The sequence below is a fragment of the Dermacentor albipictus genome, chromosome 8 (genome assembly GCF_038994185.2).
Source record: "Dermacentor albipictus isolate Rhodes 1998 colony chromosome 8, USDA_Dalb.pri_finalv2, whole genome shotgun sequence".
Lineage (NCBI taxonomy): Eukaryota > Metazoa > Arthropoda > Arachnida > Ixodida > Ixodidae > Dermacentor > Dermacentor albipictus.
The window spans coordinates 112,139,653-112,158,502 of NC_091828.1; the positions used below are offsets into that span (position 1 = coordinate 112,139,653).

General features: G+C 45.3%; 1 protein-coding gene across 1 annotated transcript in view; it reads left to right on the top strand.

Moving 5' to 3' along the window:
- Positions 1–18,432, top strand: part of eIF3b (eukaryotic translation initiation factor 3 subunit b) — a 44,055-nt gene extending 25,623 nt beyond the window's left edge. Inside the window, exons 8-13 of the mRNA XM_065450611.2 lie at positions 5,246–5,318; positions 5,811–6,012; positions 9,428–9,566; positions 14,280–14,483; positions 16,342–16,450; positions 18,240–18,432. Of these exons, the coding sequence (XP_065306683.1) occupies positions 5,246–5,318; positions 5,811–6,012; positions 9,428–9,566; positions 14,280–14,483; positions 16,342–16,450; positions 18,240–18,349 (837 nt within the window). The 3' untranslated portion in view covers positions 18,350–18,432. The remainder of the gene's footprint in view (positions 1–5,245; positions 5,319–5,810; positions 6,013–9,427; positions 9,567–14,279; positions 14,484–16,341; positions 16,451–18,239) is intronic.
- Positions 18,433–18,850: the final 418 nt, after the last annotated feature.

Below are 18,850 nucleotides of genomic sequence, written 5' to 3' on the forward strand. Positions count from 1 at the left end.
GGTACAACAGAGTCAAAATTTTCTTGAACGGTATTCTTGGTCACTCATTTTTGGGGATACAATCGCTTTCGTATGACTCAGCACCAAGCATGTTGGCGTCTACGAGCATCAGTGCTCCTGGCATAGTACTAAGATGGCAAGCTTGGCACAGTTGTCGTCGCTCGCTATTGACTGCAGTGCACGTCTGGTGTCTGACCGGACCAGCTGTGCCTTGTTGTGCGATGCGCTTCGCTGCAATGCACCTTCAAAGGTCAGCGACTGCAACTGCTTCTTTTTTTTTTTTTTTTACAAATTTGCACTTGCGCGTGAGGTAGCGTTCACTTGTCATACCGCGCAGTGTTGTTTACTAGCAAATGATCGGTCAGCGAACTGGCAGAAGTTTTTCAGGGCTCCGATCTGACTTGCACGCCGTGGCAGAGTTGTACCGTATATACTCGCCTAATGATCGCACTTGTAAAAAAAATTGACGCAAATTCAGGGGTGCGATCATTGTGCTGGTTAAATTTCCCGCGAGAAGATTTTTTTTTTTTTTCATCCCGCATTTGCTGCGGCACGACAACAGGTCAACAAACAGGCGGCTTCCGCTGTAACAGTGCGGAACACCAAAACGAGGATGACGGCCAGCAGAGCAAGCCGAACTCACTGAACGCAATTTTTTTTCTTCTCATGAGTACATTATTTGCATTGAAACAGTTTCTTCCTTTATCAATAATGAATAATCTCGTTAATATCGACAAGTTTGTGGCAATAACGTAGCCATGTCAATTTTGAGGGGACACAAACAGATGGGCGCGCTTAGCTGCCAGTGACATAGGAACACATGGCGGGCATGCTGCGGAAACTGCGGCATTTGTCTTCACTACTATCCTAACCAGGTGCTCAAGAATCAACTTATCACCCTACCGTCCTACACTTCGTCCCGTTCAGACCACAGATATAAAGTTGCCGTCCCATCCTCCCGAACGAACAAGTATCATGATTCTTTTTTACCCCGCACAAGTGTCGACAGGAACCACCTTCCTGCTTCCATCGTTCAGATCACAGATGTAACTTCATTCAAAACAGCAGTCTACCACGCTATCGCTTAACGTTGCCTGCATACCATTGTCTGCATATTACATTGCTTTGTATGTACCACTCCTTTCTGTAGTGCCTTAGGGCCTTGAAAGTATGTATAATAAATAAATAAATAAATACGGCATGTTTCCGCTAAGGGTGCGGGAATATGTTAGCTCTGTTACAAGCGTCGGCGTATGAATAGGGTACACTTCTAACGTATCAGTGTAAACGTGGCCACTATCGTTGCCGCTCGCAATTAGTTGCGCGCCCACAAGTGCAGACGAGAATTGAAAGGCGCCTTTTTTGTTATTGACCAAAACCACTATGATAACTACAAAAAATAAAAATAAAGCCAAGGTAAGTTTGGTTGTAGCTTTCTTTTTCATGGAAGTGCGGAAAATGATGAAAGGAATGCAATGGGGCATCTGCTTAACCCTTTGAGGGTCGATTTTTTTCACCATATGCGACTGCCGAGGGTCGATTTTTTTCACCATATGCGGCTGCCGAGGGTCGATTTTTTTTATTGCAGATTCCAATTCTTCTTAGGGACTTACATCGAAAAAAATTTACTGTAATTTTTCTAGGGTGACCGTAAAGTGAGAAAAAAATATCTTGAGTTGGTATATATGTACTCTTCTTTCATGAAAAGTAACAAGAAAAAAGAAAATAAACTTATATAAGAATTAAAAATTTGATGCATTATTATACACATAGTTCAAGGCTTTGAAAATGCACACACGAGAATATTTTGCAAGACTCAAGTGTTCCTGCTCTTACACTAATATGTACATCCATAGCGTAATCGAACTGCATAGGTGCGTGCACTCAAGCAAACTGTGTGGTTGTGTGCCCGTTAAAAAAGCAATATGTGTGACAAACTTCCGCTAATCTTCATCCTATCGCCAACCAGAGGCAATTTTCGCGAGTGTCCAAAAAAAGGAAAGAAAGCAACCGAAACGCATGCACGGCAGCATCCTTCCTATGCACACCCCTGTGAGCATTAAATGAGCGAGAGACAGGCGGTCGCCCTTTGAGCGATTAGTAACGAGATAGCCATCAGTTTTCTAAGCGCAAGAAGCTGAAACTGCCCGCGGAACCAAACCCAAACCACCGCCCGCCAATGTGCGAGCAGTAGTATATAGATATGTGGGAGCAAACTAGCTCTAAAACAAACAATGCTTGAAAACAGAGAGAGGGAGGCACACGAAAAAAATTCCCTATATTCCTACATAGTGGCTGCATATGACAGAAAAAAAAAATTTAGTAAATTGGCGTGCTTTTTAAATGAACAGACGGCGCCATAAATATACGGCATCGACCATTCTTGGACTTGTTCGTGGCACCGTATATTTACGTCTTTGGCCCTTAAAAGGTTAAGAATGTTTTGTGCGTGTAGACCGCTTAGTATGTCTTCGAGAGTCGTTCGCGTAGCATTCGACAGCATTCAACAGATGGTAAGTGCGATCATCATTAGCTGGATATCGCTGCGACAAGTTCGGGGGTGCGATCATTACACAGGAAAGATAGAAACTCAAATTTTGACGACAAAATACAGGGGTGCGATCATTACACAAATGCGATCATTATGCGAGTAAATATGGTAATCACTGGGATTAGCTGCACAGCACTGTGGGGCCAATTTTGACTATAACGCCAGTGTGGCAGCTTGCCAGTCCTGTAAGATGGCGTGCATCACACAGTGTCAGGATGCTGTCACCCATCTACAATGAACAGTCAATTGCTAGTCACGCAAAACGTTGCGAAAGTGATTTGACCTCTGAAAGTGAACAACCGACTGCCTTTGCTGGGTGCCTTGCAACGTGGAGGTACAGCGTCACGCCCGCATTTCTCTAATGTAGAAGCATTCGCAAATTATTTTTTTTCATTAATATTGGTGTGTCAGTTTATAATTAGTATTGGATATAACGAAGCAATTTCAGTGGCTGCTGCAACTTTGTTATAGCGAGGATTAACTACTAGGCATCATTTGCACGCTAGCTTGAATGATGGAAGTGCCCCAATTCCCGCTAGTAACTTTAGTAAGAAGCTCTATCGGTGAATGGACAACACACAGCGCTGGCTTAAGCTGCTTAATTTGAGAACATACACATTCTGATGTGTATGTTCTCAAACACTATAAAATTGGCTCTGTGTGTTTTCCTTTATCTGACCTTGTCTCTTTAGCCCTACTCAGATTTCCAATGTTACAGAATTACTGCGTTGTGCATCTAATGTCCTCGACCTTTCTGGTGGCAGCTTCGAAGATTTTGGCCCGAAAACAGCGCGACAGACAGTGACATGCGCTGTACAGTGACCAAGTGACATGCAGCTGCGTTTGCTCACGCTTGGTTATCAGTTTTTGCATGTCCTGTAAAACTGCGTTGTTTCCCAGCTGATGTCATACAGCAGCTGACCCAGATGCTGCACTTGACTCTGACGCATGCCCAGTTCCTGTGGCTTTGAAGTGGAACAGGATGTGTGCCCAAATCTTAGGGACACCCTTATTTTGTAACAAGTAAGATGTCATGCCGCTGATTTTGGGCTGTAATGAGCAGGCAAAGCCTGTGGTAAAGTAAGGTTACCTATGGACCACAACATGTTGTCATCCTTGCAGTCCGCTATATTTGATATTCTACATTCCTTGAAGTACTCGGAAACCATCGCAAACAAGCAGGTGGCCTGTGCTTCAGCTGACCACATTGCCAGGTCGTCCTACAACACATGCTGCCATAAAAACCAGAATATAGGTCGATGCGAAATGTAGGTCGAACCCCTGCTTTGAGGGGCATAAAGGGGGGGGGGGGTAGGGGAATCCAGGACACCTAAGCACTTCTTATGAGCTGGGAATGCAAAAGCATTAATGTCCAATTGAACGTCGTCGAGCGGTCCTTCGAGTTTTGCGCTGCGAGTAATGTTTGTGTTGATTCTCGTTCGCCTACCGTGTATGTATTGGGAGAGTTGTCGACGGTGGTGGATTTCGCTGCCGCCTACCTCTTCGCTCCTTCTGCTGCATTCTTCCGCTCCCTTACTTCGTCCGCGGTGTACTGGGCGGGATGGTCACGTTTCGCTACTGCCGAGGCTGCGTGCGCCGACAATGTAAAGGCATCAGACTCCATAGCAGTATGCGCTGTCCGAGCCAGCATCACCATCGGACAAGGCACGCTCGGGACGTGGCATCGCAGCCAATGGGAAGTTAGGTGCCATTCTTTTGCTGCTACATACGCTGCCGGCTTTTTTCACTGAATGGGCCATCTGACGCTTATGCATCAGAAAAAGAAAAAGGTTATTCAGTGCACTTAACCACAGCACACACTTTATTTCATCGGTGCACTCGATTCGTTGTGAGAGACGAAAACTGCACGGGAACTGTGAGGATTCTTGTCCGGGGATGGTTGCTAGTCACATCTGACATCCCACAGCACATCACCGGTGATGTCCAAGGCGCGTAACATTGTCATCAAGAAATTAATGGCACGCACTGGGCGCCCAAGGTTGAATGCCGACAACCACTGCAGCTGACTCACGTCCTTACGTGGCTGCCAGCCATTCATTTGTTTTGATGGTCTAGATCCTTTTATTGCAGCTTCAGGCGTTTCGTGCCATGTTGGCACACTACGGTGGCCGATGAGGCTTATCTTCTGTGCTGTTGAATAACACCGATGGGTAGTTCTCGCACACAATGCTTGTGAATAAATTGCACCACGATGTCTTCAAGTTTAACATGAGCAGCGTAGTGGCCGTGGAATGAAGTTTTCAGCGAAAGCTTAAAAGTTGGAACTCACCGGGGTTGCACAGTTTCATTGTTGCAGCGCCACCGTGCTCCCATTTGCATCCGAGTATTCTTATCACATCGTTTTCGAATGCACCGCTAAAGTCAAGCCAAGACCTGCTAATTGCAGTCAATTTCCCAACCTGTTTTCTTTTGGGAAAGTGGTGTTCACTAGAATTAAGTGCAGTACCTGTTTGTACAATTTGTGCTGTATTGTGGCATTTGTGCGACATTCGATAGGTTACATTTGGTCGGTTACTTTATTTAGATACGTATACAGTGCGTTACTAGTTCATTTTTTTTTACAAGTATATTTTGATTCAGACATGTGCGAAGCAAATTAAGAGTGCTTTCTTTTTATGAATAGTACTTGCACAAGGTGCGCTAACAGTGTTTTGCCCGTCTGTTTACTTGCAGGGGATGTACTTCAACTTTGAGATCTTCCTCATGAAGGAGAAGCAGATTCCTGTAGACAGTCTCGAGATCAAAGGTGCGTGTGCGCGCTCGATGCTTGAGTTCACCTGAGGCTGCATTCTCAGTTTGATCACTTTTGGAAATGTGTTCGCTATTGTGTACAGTAACGTCCAGTACAATGTCTCGGAAGAGCGACTCTTGTTCTGTCCACTGGCTTAGCCCATCAGCATCTGCTCCCTGTGACACGTTCAGAAGGGGTCAACCCAGAATACAGACCCTGCAAGTGTAGCTTCGTTGCCTGTGAAGAGCTATTGGACAGCGTGCTTGTCTGTTTGTGATTGGGAAGTTATACGTGGGCGCACTTAGAGTAAACGCTCTCTCTTCTGCTTGTTTAATTCTCAAAGTCGTATGTTCCGCTGTCACTGAAATAGTGAGTCTTCACAGTTGAAGCCACCAGACATATCAAACGCCCCTTGCAGCCAATAGTTGTCCCCGTATTTGCTGCAGTACTGCCGTCTGCTCTAACGGCATCTTGTGTTTCTTTCTCGCAACCTTTCCCCGCGCGCAGACTCAATTGTGGCGTTTGCCTGGGAGCCCGTGGGCAGCAAGTTTGCCATCATCCACGGGGAGAGCCCGCACATCTCCGTGTCCTTCTATGGGGTCAAGCCCGGCGCATCGGCTGTGCTGCTCAAGAAGTTTGAGCGCAAGCAATGCAACCACCTCTTCTGGTCGCCCAGCGGGCAGTTCATCGTGCTCGCTGGCCTGCGAACGTGAGTGCACCTCCTTTGCCTGTCTGGATTGTCTGCTGTGAGCCGCTTTAAGGGAATGTGTTGTTTTGATAGTTGGTCCATACTTGCAGGCCTTGACAAGCACACACCTCAAAAGCTGACTGCAATTAAACTTCTGGGCTTGGTAAAAAGTCTAGTTTCAGCTCGTGTTGTTATCAAGCTTTTATATAATACTTTCTTCGTCCCTTGTATTTTTTTTTTTATGTTTCTGCGGTACTAAAATTTTGTCCCAGTTTGCACCTTCCACGTCAAAGGCATTGTAATTCCATTTGGAAACGTGTAGGTGTAGGATACAGCTGTGTTAGGTAACAGACGACCTTGGCACTGGCCGTAGTAAGAATGCCAAAGGTGCAACTCGAAGCAGCAAACCTTATGTTACATGCGCCCCAGGGACGCAGGTCCACCACTGATTAGAAAGAAAAAACTAAACTGCTGCTTCGCTGTTACGGACTCTGCATCAGCCACTGTGATCCCTTTTGGGGGATGGAAGATTAAGTGGCGGTCAAACGGAGCAAAGTGTACTGTCCCCAGTGGTACCTAGGCAAAGGCAGATCTAGAGAAGCCAAAGTCCCCAGATCCATCTTTTGCAACTCACACTTGCGCAGAAAATTGAGCAAAATGTGAGAAGGAAGCTCTCCTATGTATGGCTAAGCGAATATTCAATATTTTCATATACAGTCGCTGATGAATTCTTTAGACTCCAAAAATTCGGACTTGGTGGATATTCCAGACTTCATAAATGCCCTGACTTCAGGGTTTTCCCATAGATCTGATGCATTTTCACGATCGATTATTCGCACGAATTTAGGTCCCAAGTTCGATTTTCCGGACTAAATTGCTCGTTCCAAGCCACGCTACCCCCTATTCTTGGGAGCCGACATGTTGGATTTCCCGCTGGCTTGGCCAATCTTGACTTCCCGTGGCCCGCTCTATAGCCTCGATCAGGACATGCACGTTTTCAATAGAGAGAGCACAATATCCTTGAGTTTAGGAGGCCGTGCCCACTCTTCCTTGACCGAAAAAATGCTCTAGGGGATAGCACTTTTTCTTGTTTATTTCTTTTTTCAGTCAGCACTATCGTCATAATCACTTAATGCGGGATCCATGTTTATTAGTTTGTTTATTTTTAAAGTTTCGGTTGCTATTTGCACGTGGTGTGTCCACAGAGCAGGTGTGTCTTGGAGATGACGTAGCATCTTTGTGTGTATTTCTACAGCTTCGGATTTGTGTGATCGGCACTACTTGAGCCACCATTTGTGCCGTGTGATCGGCACCGCTATGTTTTTGCGATAGCCAGGTGGCACAAAGAAATGTGGCTCTTTTCTTCGACCTCCATGGCGATCTCCAGCAGTGGAGATCGCAGATCGCCAAAGTGATGACGCTCTTGTTAAACTGTATACTGAGACGACGTCACCGTTGTGCAAATCCAAGTAAATCTGATCTGGTTGCCTTCAAGTGTAGTATAGGCAGGGAATTGTAAAAGATTTTGTTAATTTGCTTTAAGCCTAAGATATTTCATTTTTCTGGCTGAACAAGTTTTTGGGACTATTTTTCGGTCCCTGCAAGGTCTGAAAAATCCATCGACAACTGTGTTTGATGGATTGTTAGGGTGTTTGGTATTTGCTTCTGTTTGAATTCCAGTATTCGGAACGAGCTAATATCAATTTGAAAACGTACAATCAACAGTTTCTATTTCGGGGCTCATGTCACATTGCCATTGACACGGCTGAGGGCCAACCAAAACAAGCTAAAAACGAAGCCACCACTGGGTCACCATGCCGCCGACCAATTTTTCAATTGTTGAAGTTCCGGATTCCACGCAGCACCTCTATCAATTTCTCGAATATCGTTCGCATTCACGGTGTTGGAAACTCTAAAAACCGATGCCATTCAAGTTGTCCCCCCTACCCTCGCTTTCCTTCGCGATTTTACCTCTTGATGACCAAGCCGCAACTTTGGTTGCGAACACGTGGTGAAGCAGTGCTGACAAGGTTTAATGGCCAAGGCAGTATCGCTGCGCCGAAAATTGGCCAGAACCATCACGTGAAGTGTTGCCACCCGTTGAGTGGCTCATCTGTGATTGTGTACGAGATCACATGCACGGGATAGACTGGGGGCCATAGAATCGGAATGCACGGGCACTTAGCCGTAAACTTTAGCTGGTGTTAAGTTTGCATACCTTCTGAATGTAATAGGCCAAACTCCTGTTAGATAGGAAGCACCGAGCCTAACAGCCGGCACCACGCAGTTGGCACTGTCAAGGTAGGATACTACATGTGCACTTCGATGAATCGCGGTGGCATGCAACAAAGATTGAGGTGCACAGCGGGCAAACATGAAACGCCCTGCAGACTTCACCGTCATGAAATTTAAACACAGTGGAACGCCGTGATATGCTTCTCAGTGTTGCATTTTCCCGGCTGATATGTCACATTTTCGCAGTCCAGACTTAAAGCTCATTGACTTCTATGTATTATGTTCCCATTTGATATGTCACCGTTGTGCAATGTTCCCACATCTTATGTTGCACTCGAATGCAGTGGTCACCTAAATTTAATGCTGCAGGGTCAAATTTGGACACACGACATGCTGTGCGCGATTGAGATTTTTGTTGGCATCCAGTGTCAGCTTCGCTGCAATACAGCCTTGTTATGCGGTGAAGCATATTAAAATGGCGAGAGGTTACTGTTATGAAATATTATAGTATGTTTCTCTTAATTGTACATGCACGCAGAACTGTTTGTGACGTGGCTGTGAATATTTGGGGACTTTTCTCACTGTTACATTTTCCAGGCTGTTATGTTTATTTTTTCTCCACATTCCCTTCAAAAACATATCAACGGGGTTCTAATTCATGCTGAACCCCAACACTGGACAATAATCCATAAATAGGTTTTCTGTACAGCTGGCAATATTGCCAGCATCGTAAAGAAATGTTGAACTTGCGTTTTTGCGGGCATATATTTGCATAAGAGCACTGGAAATAAACTTGCCATCTATGCAACAAAGATGGTTCTCCCTCGCCTTTTTTTTTCAACTTCACTACAACTATTCACTTTGAGCCAACAAATTGGTATATTTATTAGCCTAATTACACCAAATACGGTTGCATTTTTCTTCACCAAAATATCTCCTTTACAAAGTACATTCGATTAAAACCTAAAATTTACTGTTCACCCATCCCTGTACTGTACCTGCCACTCTCGGGCTGGCCGTACCACCATGCTTGCAACTCGCTTGGGCACCGGCAACCAGGGTTCCGCGTAGTAATTTTCATAGGAGACTCGTATGTCCATGTTCACTTTCTCACTGGGCCTGGTTATGAAAACTCTCCTGATTTTTTGGGGGGTCATGCTTGAGATGACTGAGTGCGTACGCATGTATTTCCTGTTTGCAGCATGAACGGAACCCTCGAGTTCATTGACACTGCCGACTTCACTATGATGAACACGAACGACCACTTCATGGCCTCGGATGTGGAGTGGGACCCCACCGGACGTTATGTTGTTTCCGGGGTCAGCTGGTGGCTGCACAAGGTTCGTTCCTATTCCTGACCAGCTTGCAACCCGTCACGTCATTGACCTTTGATCTTTGAAGTTCTCGGTGTTTTTAACCCCATCGATTGTCAGTGTTTTTCTACAGTCGGTTCTCACTTTAACAAAGCTGCAGAAAAGCGCCAGTAGACGCCCACTAGCGACATGGTATTTTACGCCTCACTGTTGCACAGGCATGATGCGAGCGTTCTTATGAAGCTGCGATGTCACTGAAATGCTGTGGGCTCACATGCTGCTTTCTTTTGAGTGCAGCGCTAGGAGTGGGTGCACCAGTTCAAAAGCACCGATCATCTTGGTCAGCGTCATGATTAATATGCTGTGATCGCATTGATGTGTCATGGACAGTGTCCTAAATGAGAGGGGAAAAGAAGGATGTCAGCTACCAGCTCACCACTGCTATGCTGGACCGCAACAAAGTGGCACTGAGCAACTGGCGAAATGCGCATCAACGCTGATGACAGACAGAAGGGGCAAAGATAGGCTTGGAGCATGGCTTAGCTCACCGCTGCTACACTAGGCCACAGCAAAGTGGCAGCAAGCAACTGAGTAAATACGCGTGAACAGTAATGGCAGAAAGAACAAGTAAAGATGAGCTTGGAGCATGGACTGGCCTTGCCTGATGTCTGGCTCAGCTAGCAACCTGCCGCCAGGTAAAATGCTAGCACAAGCAACGCTGCCAATACTGCCCCGTTCAAATTTTCCTGGTATTTTCGAAGTCGAGATTTCGAGGTATCCAGAGTCGGGCTCAACAGCTTTTCGAGGTAGGAGGTGAGAGTTGGATCGGGGTAGGGAAAAAAATTGTGACTTAATCTATGTTTCGAGGTATCAGAGTTCGACTTTTAACGAGTGTATACTGTATGTAAAAATTTTGTTGCCCATGCATTATTTAGATGGGTTAAACTACGGTTATAACGAAACCAAAACTACAAGATCCACCGTAACATTGGACATGGTGAAGCGAATATTTGTGCAATTACAGTTCAAAACATGTTCCTCTGGAGGCAGTCACTCCAGACTGTTTTTTGAAAATATATATATATATAAATAATTTTTGGGGATACGGTTGGTTTCACCTGACTTGGCTCTGAACACATCATCTACGGGCAACAGCCTTCCTGGCTCAGGGCCAAGGTAGTGTGCTTGGCACTGTGCGAGAAATGCACAGTGCCTCACAGATGCCGACACTTCAGGTGCAGACTAAAGCGAAATCTCGCAAAAGTAATCATATCACCTAAAGGAATTGACAGGGAATACGGCCCCCTTTACAGTGACTAGAATAACACGGCCAGGGCACCAACTCACGCACACGCGTAGCTTCTTAACGTGTATTGTGTGTGTCACTTGAAGTGGTGCTCGTAGCGGCGCTGTTGTCGTTGCACAGTATTGAATGCGTCTTGCAAACCGCCGCTCTAACCACAGCCTGTGCGTGCATGGCCAAGGGCTCCTAACTGGCCGTGCTCCAGTATGTGGTGCGCTTCACCACAATGTACCTTCAGTAGTCAGCCAGTTGAGTAGCCAGGAGATGCTTTTTTTAGGGGGAGTAGGGGGTGCTTCCCTGTTGTAGCTAGACCCCTGCACTTCTCAGCTGCATCTACACCATGTAAAAAAAAATTTACATTTTGCAGGTTAGGTAGCGTTCATGTTTTGTGCCACGGTGGTGTTGTTTGTTTGCAGTTGACATGTTGACAGGCGGGCATGAGTTTCACTGGGCTGTCACGTGACTGGCATGCTACTGCACAGCTATTATCGGTGAAATCAGCCACATAGCACCAAGTGGTCAGTCTGTGTGATGACGGCATTTTGGTGGCTTGCCAGTCAGTCATGTTGGACAGCGTGTTTGGCACAGTGCCGAAAGTGTGCTGACGCCCGTTGACACCAATTAGTCAGTTGCTAGCCACGTGAAATGTTGCAAAAGCGATTTTTCTTTCCAAAAGCGAACATTCGAAAATACCACCCTTACTGGGTGAATCGCAATGCCGACATACAGCGTCATGCCTGCATTTCTCCCAGATAGACGCAGTCTTGATTTTCTTTCATTGATATTGCTGTTTGATTATATATAATGAATACTGGTTGTATAACAAAGTAATCTCAACGGCAGCTGCGACTTTGTTGTGGTTTGAATGTGCTGACTGTTCCTGTACTGGCAAGTTATTTGTCTATTTTCTTACTGGACTTTTCATGTTACATAGGAGCTAGTTCTCTGTCGTCAGCTCCTTTTGATGCAGAATTCATGAACAGTTCCTAAACCTCGCGTGTCAGAGTGCAGATGTGCTTGCCACACTGGTCCACCATGACTGCACCCTGCCGAGACAGACTGACAGTACACTGAGACACTGGCTCCACCTACTGTCAGAAATATAACTTAAGCTTTGTGGGCTTAAGAGGAAGCTTTAGCTCGGGCCCAACTCCGACGCGGCCTATTCAAATACATGTAAAACGCAAAAACGTTTTTCAGAGATAACCCCTGGACCAATTTCAATGAAATTTGTTGCATTTGAGAGAGAAAGTTAAATTCTAGTGACTGTTGGGAGTGGAATTTCGATTTCGGGCCTGAATTTTGTTAAAAAGATATTCAAATATTCAGCAGTTTGAAAAAAAATAGAAGCACGAAGTTTACAATTTCAAAGCTCTGCATCAAAAACAGATAGCACGGTTCTGTAAATGTCATCCATTAGATCATTCAAAGCACACAAATTCGTTATGTGATTTTACATGTTACGTGCATTTGTTACGTTGGTTACAAGGGTTCTGCAAAAGCTGTATTTCCATATTACTAAATTTTTTATATTCATGTGCAACATGTCAATTTTGTCTGCTTTAGGTGTACTATTAGATCCAATTCACAGAATTGTATTATCATTTTCGTTGTTGAGTTACTGAGGTGTAAACGTGATAGTTTTGTTTATTGAAAATTTTCTATTTTTGCCAATTTTTAAGAAAAAGTTGACGACCTAATTAAAAAATTCAAAACCAGCAGTCACCAGATTTTAAGTTTTTCTTTTAAATGGAACAAGCCTAGTCACATTTGGGGCAGTGGTTGCCGAGAAAAACGAATTCTCCTTTTACATGTATTTAGACAGGAGCGCCCGAGCTAAAGCTTCCTCTTAAAGGGACCCTGAAACGATTTTGGCGATTTTCTACAAACGTACTCAGTCGTTAGAGTAGGTTCTTCTGATCATTAATTGATGCACCTAAGTGCTCTGCGTAATGCGTGTAATTTATTATAAGGTTTTAAAAATACACATCGCTGCCGATCGCAGCGCACTGCTCGGCGGAATTTTAAGCCGCCCCTACCCATATGACGCAAATAACCCATATTACGTCACATGGGCGAGCTATCTGATTGGCTGACCAGGGCGCGTGGTTGATAATTTTTCCAACTTTATGGTGAACAAATGATGCTCGTAATAGTTGGAATGTTAGTTACTTTGTTTTTGTAAAAAGAAAATAACTTAAAGAGAATACACAAGAATAGTTTTTTAGTACACTTCAGCACTTCCGGCACACAGCAAGTGTCGTCTGCTTGTGTTACAACGTACTCCATTTTGACGAGAGCTCCGCGGTCAGAGTCGGTCTCAGTCTTTTCGCGAGCACTATGATTCGACTTTGTTGCCTTGTGGACTGCAAACCTATCGACCTGCAAACCGCGAGTCCAGTATTAGGGCAAACGCAAGCACAAGGGGACAGGGTCTGGCCGCTTGACTGTGCCGGGATGAGCCACGAGATGAGCAGAAGGGCAAATGTGAACGGTCTGCACGGTGCAGCCACCTGGTGGCACAGAGCTCAACCATACACAGTAGCAGCAATGAAGTGTATTCTTTGCTGCTGGTGTGTATTTTTCGCAGGAGTGTAATCATCAACACGTTGATTTATAAATGTTTAAAATGCTTTATACTTGGTTAGAGCAATATTAGCGCTTTGCTTGACTGGTTAAGCGCTGCGCCAGCAAGTGTCTGGACCGTGCAGACCGATCAGGCTGCTCACGTACGTCTACGCTAAAGTTCCTTCATCAGCTTGAGTTTATGCCTCCAGTCATTTGCCGAAATGACCAGCTTGCCTGTTTTTAGCGGAGTACCGGACACGTTCGGCGCTACGACAGAATGCTCGCAACGCACGCTGCTTCGATAGCTCTCGGTCGACGGCCAAGCGGCTAGCGGAGAGGTCTCGCGCGGGAGGGGGCGTGCTCCTAAACAACCGGAAGTGAGCGATGTGACGTCGCATCGTGACGCTGAACCAGTGAAGGCGGAGCTTAGCGCCGCTCCCTCGGCGAGCGAGTTGAGGAGGAAAAGCATAGCTAGGGAGGAGGGTAACTTCTAATAGCTTGCAGCTCCATTAATACGTAACGCTTCACTTAAATTGTGGTGCGAATGTTCTACTTAAGCTGTACCCTACGCGCCTACAAAATTTGTCCGAACCGTTTCAGGGGCCCTTTAAGATCGCCTGCTCACAGGGAGCACAACATGTATGCGATTTTCTTTTTCGCACGAGTTGCTTTATCAGAGGCAGGTGTAATGTGCTGTAAATGCAGATCGAGTATACTCGGAGGTGGCAGGGGTGGTGGTGAGAGTGAAGGCACTAGTTGTATGCGGAGTGGCAGAAAAAGAAGGAGTTAAAACCGTGAGCCTGCACCAACTCCTGTGGGCTCTTCTGGTGCCCTCATGGCTGAGTGCTTGCTGTCGTCACGTTGCGCAGACGGACAATGCCTACTGGATCTGGTCCTTCCAAGGGCGGATCCTCCGCAAGTGCAACCTGGATCGCTTCTGCCAGCTGACGTGGAGGCCCCGGCCTCCTTCTCTACTCACCGAGGAGAAGCTGAAAGAGATTCGCAAGAACTTCAAGAAGTACTCGGAGCAGTTCGACCTCAAGGACAAGGCCTCGCTTAGCAAGGCGTCCAAGGCACGTGCATACGCCTCTAGCGAAGTTTTGCGATAAATTTTTAGATTTTGGCAGCAAAATCTGGCGGGGCTTGCGGAAAATATTTGGATACACAAGCATTATGCATTCCTCCGTTTTCAAGTTCTGTTTTGAATGCATTGAAGTTCACATTTTGCAATGTGGGAGCGTGCGGCGAGAAATAGAGGGAAATAACTGAATAACTGAAGCCAGAACTTCGAAATGTGCTTGTGGTATATCACATTATACCAATCGTACATGCAGCTACATACTGCGAAAAAAACAAAAACAACAAAAAAACGCTTCTAGCTGTTTTGGGTGCTGAGTTATCAGCGCTGGCAGATTACAAGGAAAATGTTAATTGTCAGAAAATTGCAAGAAAACTACTCAAGATGGCAGGGTCACAGGTTTGTAGAGTTAAATTCATTACTATTATTGATCTATGAGTATTGATTCATGTAGCAGATACTTTACAGGTTATTGCAAAAAGAGTAGTAGATTTAAAGAATGTCAGTTTTAAAAATTTGATTCTTTCCAGGATTTTTGGCCTCTTAGTAACACCAGGCTGACCTCTTAAGATTGAGAGTTGGGAAATAGAGTTGGGCAGTCCATGTAGGGTGTTTAGCAGGTAGCGGGTGGCCTGTTGTAGAGTAGGAGAGTAGGTGCACAAGGAAGGAATGCGTGGTCAAGGACGACAAGAGACCTAGGTAGTGCAACGAGGTAAACTTTGCGATAAAAAATTGAATGACTCAGGGAGGGGGTAACTGGAGACCGACAGGAGAGGCCTTCCATCCTGCAGTGGCGTAAATTATGATGATATCTAAAAGAGAGTCCTACTCAAGTGCTATTATTGCCGCTTCACATTCTGCAATGCATTTGCATTCATCACCTTCCGAGTCGAAATGCCAGAATTGGCTGATAGTAGTTTGTGGAACGGTTTCGAGGCACTGTCATTGTGGGAAATGTGTTGCGCACTTCCTTCTTCGCATTAATGCATCCGCTGTCATGCAGACTGTGATTGCGGTTTTGTTTCTTCTGCAGTCTGAGCACCAGAATATCTATCAGTGAACAACATCCGCTAACACTAAGTGCGTTCTTTGCACTAGAGGCAAAGCCTTGGACAACGAAACAAGTAGTTTTTTTTTTACACTTCAGTCACTGAATAATGAAAATACCTTTTGTCACAAGTACTCCTGCATGGGATTACATGATCACATTGAAATGTTTTTAATTTCTTTTTCAACTGAGATGTAGCAAGGTTTGATTTTACGCAGTTTGATATTTAAAGAAGTGCTTTCGATTCCCCGTAGCTTATGTATAGAGCCTAACGCGTTGCAAAGTTCGAAGCAGCAAAGAGAACTCACTGTCATGCCTGATTTACTGTATTTACTAAAACTCGCCCTCGATTGTAATGCACACCTGTTTGCCATCACCTAAGACTCAATTCTAATGCGCACGCAATTTTTTTATTCATTTTATCGGGGAAAAAGTGCGCAATAGATTTGATTATATACGGTAACTAAGATTCGGGGGAAAGTATGGGCAAAGTATTAGGGAAATGTCAGTATGTCAGATTTTAGTTAGGTGATGGGTCCATTGACTTGTTAAGAATGTTCGCCACCCCATGGAGGAATACAAGACGTACCCAGTGCGCTCATTTTTCATGATGAGTGCATACAGAAGAATTACTCATTTTTGCTTTTGAATAAACTGAATATTATTGGCATGGATGTTCCTAAGTTCTGTGAATTCAACCAAATAGTTTTCCATTCCCATTAAATTTGTTGACTTCGACACATTTCTTCCGCCTGTTCTCTTTTTTTCTTTCTTTAAAATTGCTGTCGGCATGGTCGTCTTGCAGGAGGTCATGGAGAAGCGGAAACGGATGTTGGAGGAGTACCGGGCCCTCCAGGAGCGCAAGACACAGGAGTACAACTCCATGCGCGACATCCGTATGCAGCTCCGAGATGGTGAGTTCTTTTTATACGCATAGCAGGCAGTGCTGCGGGAGCCAGCAATGTAGTGTTGTAACTGAAGTGCCACTCCAAGCATATCGTAGTACAGTCATTGGACAGGGATGCTTTCTGCGGCGCAACTGTATGCAGTTAATCTCGATATTGTGAAGTCGGTGAAATAAGCGCTTTACTCGTTATATAAAGATTTCTTTATAAAGTCGATCCCGGATATATCAAGCTCGCAACAACTAAGTCAGTAAAACCAGCAATTTGTTTCATCATATTGAAATTTCATTGCATAGAAATGCGATCATGTATGCGAATAACTGCTGTCTCCGATAGAATTTTCTTACATGGAAAGGGCCACAAAATTTTCCGAATTATGGCACACTCAGAGAATACAAATTTAAATCAGAAAACAAATTAATTTTGTTGAATTTGAGAGTCTGCGACAAACAATGCGTTTTCACGCGGTTTAACGATATCCTCACGTCGGCGGTACGAAGCAAAGGCAGCCGCTTTTGCGTCCACTCTGCCTCGCAGCTGATAATGTTGTCCACAGTGGAATAACGCTTTCATGAAAAGGGCTGGCAGCTTCGTCGCAAATGCTTCGTCTCCCTCTCGCTTCAACGCGTCTCCGAAACTCGTGAATGCACGGAAAGACAGTGCACGTGATACCACGCCATCTTGGCACTTCCACACTTTGCACAACTACATGACAGATTACCTCTAAACACGGCATGCAGGCTGCGTATGCGCCCAGCTGTGCTAATTACCATGTGTAGCCACGACTGTCCCCCCCTCCCCACGGTTGTGCGCCCTTGATCGCATTAGTGGGAGCTGGCTCTGCTAACCCCCCCCCCCCCCCCTCCTTCCTTTCCCCTTGCTGACGTGAAAAGATACGTTTGAAGTCTGCGCTCATCAAACCACCATCCTTTTCGGCTCACCCTCGCACATTTTCACTCGCACCCAAAGGATACAGTACACAGAGTGCGATAGCATCTTATCGCCCTTGGACTTGATACGAAACATGAAGCTGCTCCACTTCTGCAGTCGCTGTTGATCACGTGGTGCGCAATTTGAGAGGTGCATTCGCAAGCAGCCGCTTGTAATTAAATCTTTTTTGAGCATCTGCGTCTGCAGAAGTTGCTGTTTATTGTCTCGGTACTCCTTTGGTGCAGCAGTGGAATTTCGTTATGCTTAAATCATATATAAACACACTTCGTTATATTGAGGCTCTAAATACATGGTGTTCGAAACGCATGGTGGAACGAAACTTGCACGACCAATTGCGCAAAGCTTTTACGACTGAGTGCCTTGTCTTGACTGTACTGCAGTTTAGGGGTGGTCGGTGACTAGTAGGTCAACTGGGCTTTGCTAGTTTCGGTTTTCGAGGAGGCACTGGTGATATGGCTGATGACAACGCTGACAACATATCGAAATGAAATTATCTCTATTTCTGCTTCACTTGGGCGCCAAATTGGCACAGAGCCTTATGAAGTCACAATTACCACGCACCCACCTGCGAGGAGTCCAAAATTTTGGTCGCCCTTGTGCATTAATATCTTGTGGTCAACATAGCAGGTTGCTGTTAAGAATTCGAGAACCCCTGTGGTGATCCACAGGACAGGCTACCAGAGCAGCTCAGTTTTGTTTTCACCTATAGGTACATTTCACTTGGAGTAGTATTTGTCGTGTGGATGGCATCATTTTTCGGAGTCTATGTTTCAACCCACCTGTCTGAAATCTTGAGTTTTATTTTTTTTACGAGATGGAGACTCATCGTTCAACCATTTGCCCGCAGGTGTGGACACGGACGAGCTGGACAGCAACCTGGAAGACTTGGAAGAAGAAGTGGTTGAGTTCCTCGTGAAGGAAGAAGAAGTACCCCTAGACGCTGGTGACACAGACTGAACTCAGCTGAGAGAGAATGAGCCATGTCTCCTCCGGGCCATCCTGGTAGCTGCTCAGAAAATAAATGCCTCCTTGTTTATCAACATGTTTATTATTTGTAGGAATGCTGACACTACACCAGCCAACGCTCCCTCGAATCTTCCGTAAAGTTTACAAACTTGGTTTCTTTCACGATGTTATGAATGTTGCACCCAGTTTTCCGGAAAGCAGATTCTCCACAGAAAAGCTCTGCTTGTCAATCTCAGAATCTTCTGTTGCAAATCTTCTGATGAAAGAACTTCAGATGTTTGCTTCCTTTGAGCAAGTTTGTACCGACGATTTCCTGAAGCTAATGAAATCGGCAACAGCAAAGTTGCCGAAAGAGTAACTGTGATCTAAAACCAGTCTGTCGCTTGTCAGTCTTTACTGTTCTAAGTTTGCGGCTGGTTGTGTGCTGTGTCCAAAGGTAAGCGATCGTTAATGAAGCGTGTATGTGTCCCAGTTGAGCCGCATGCTCAGAGG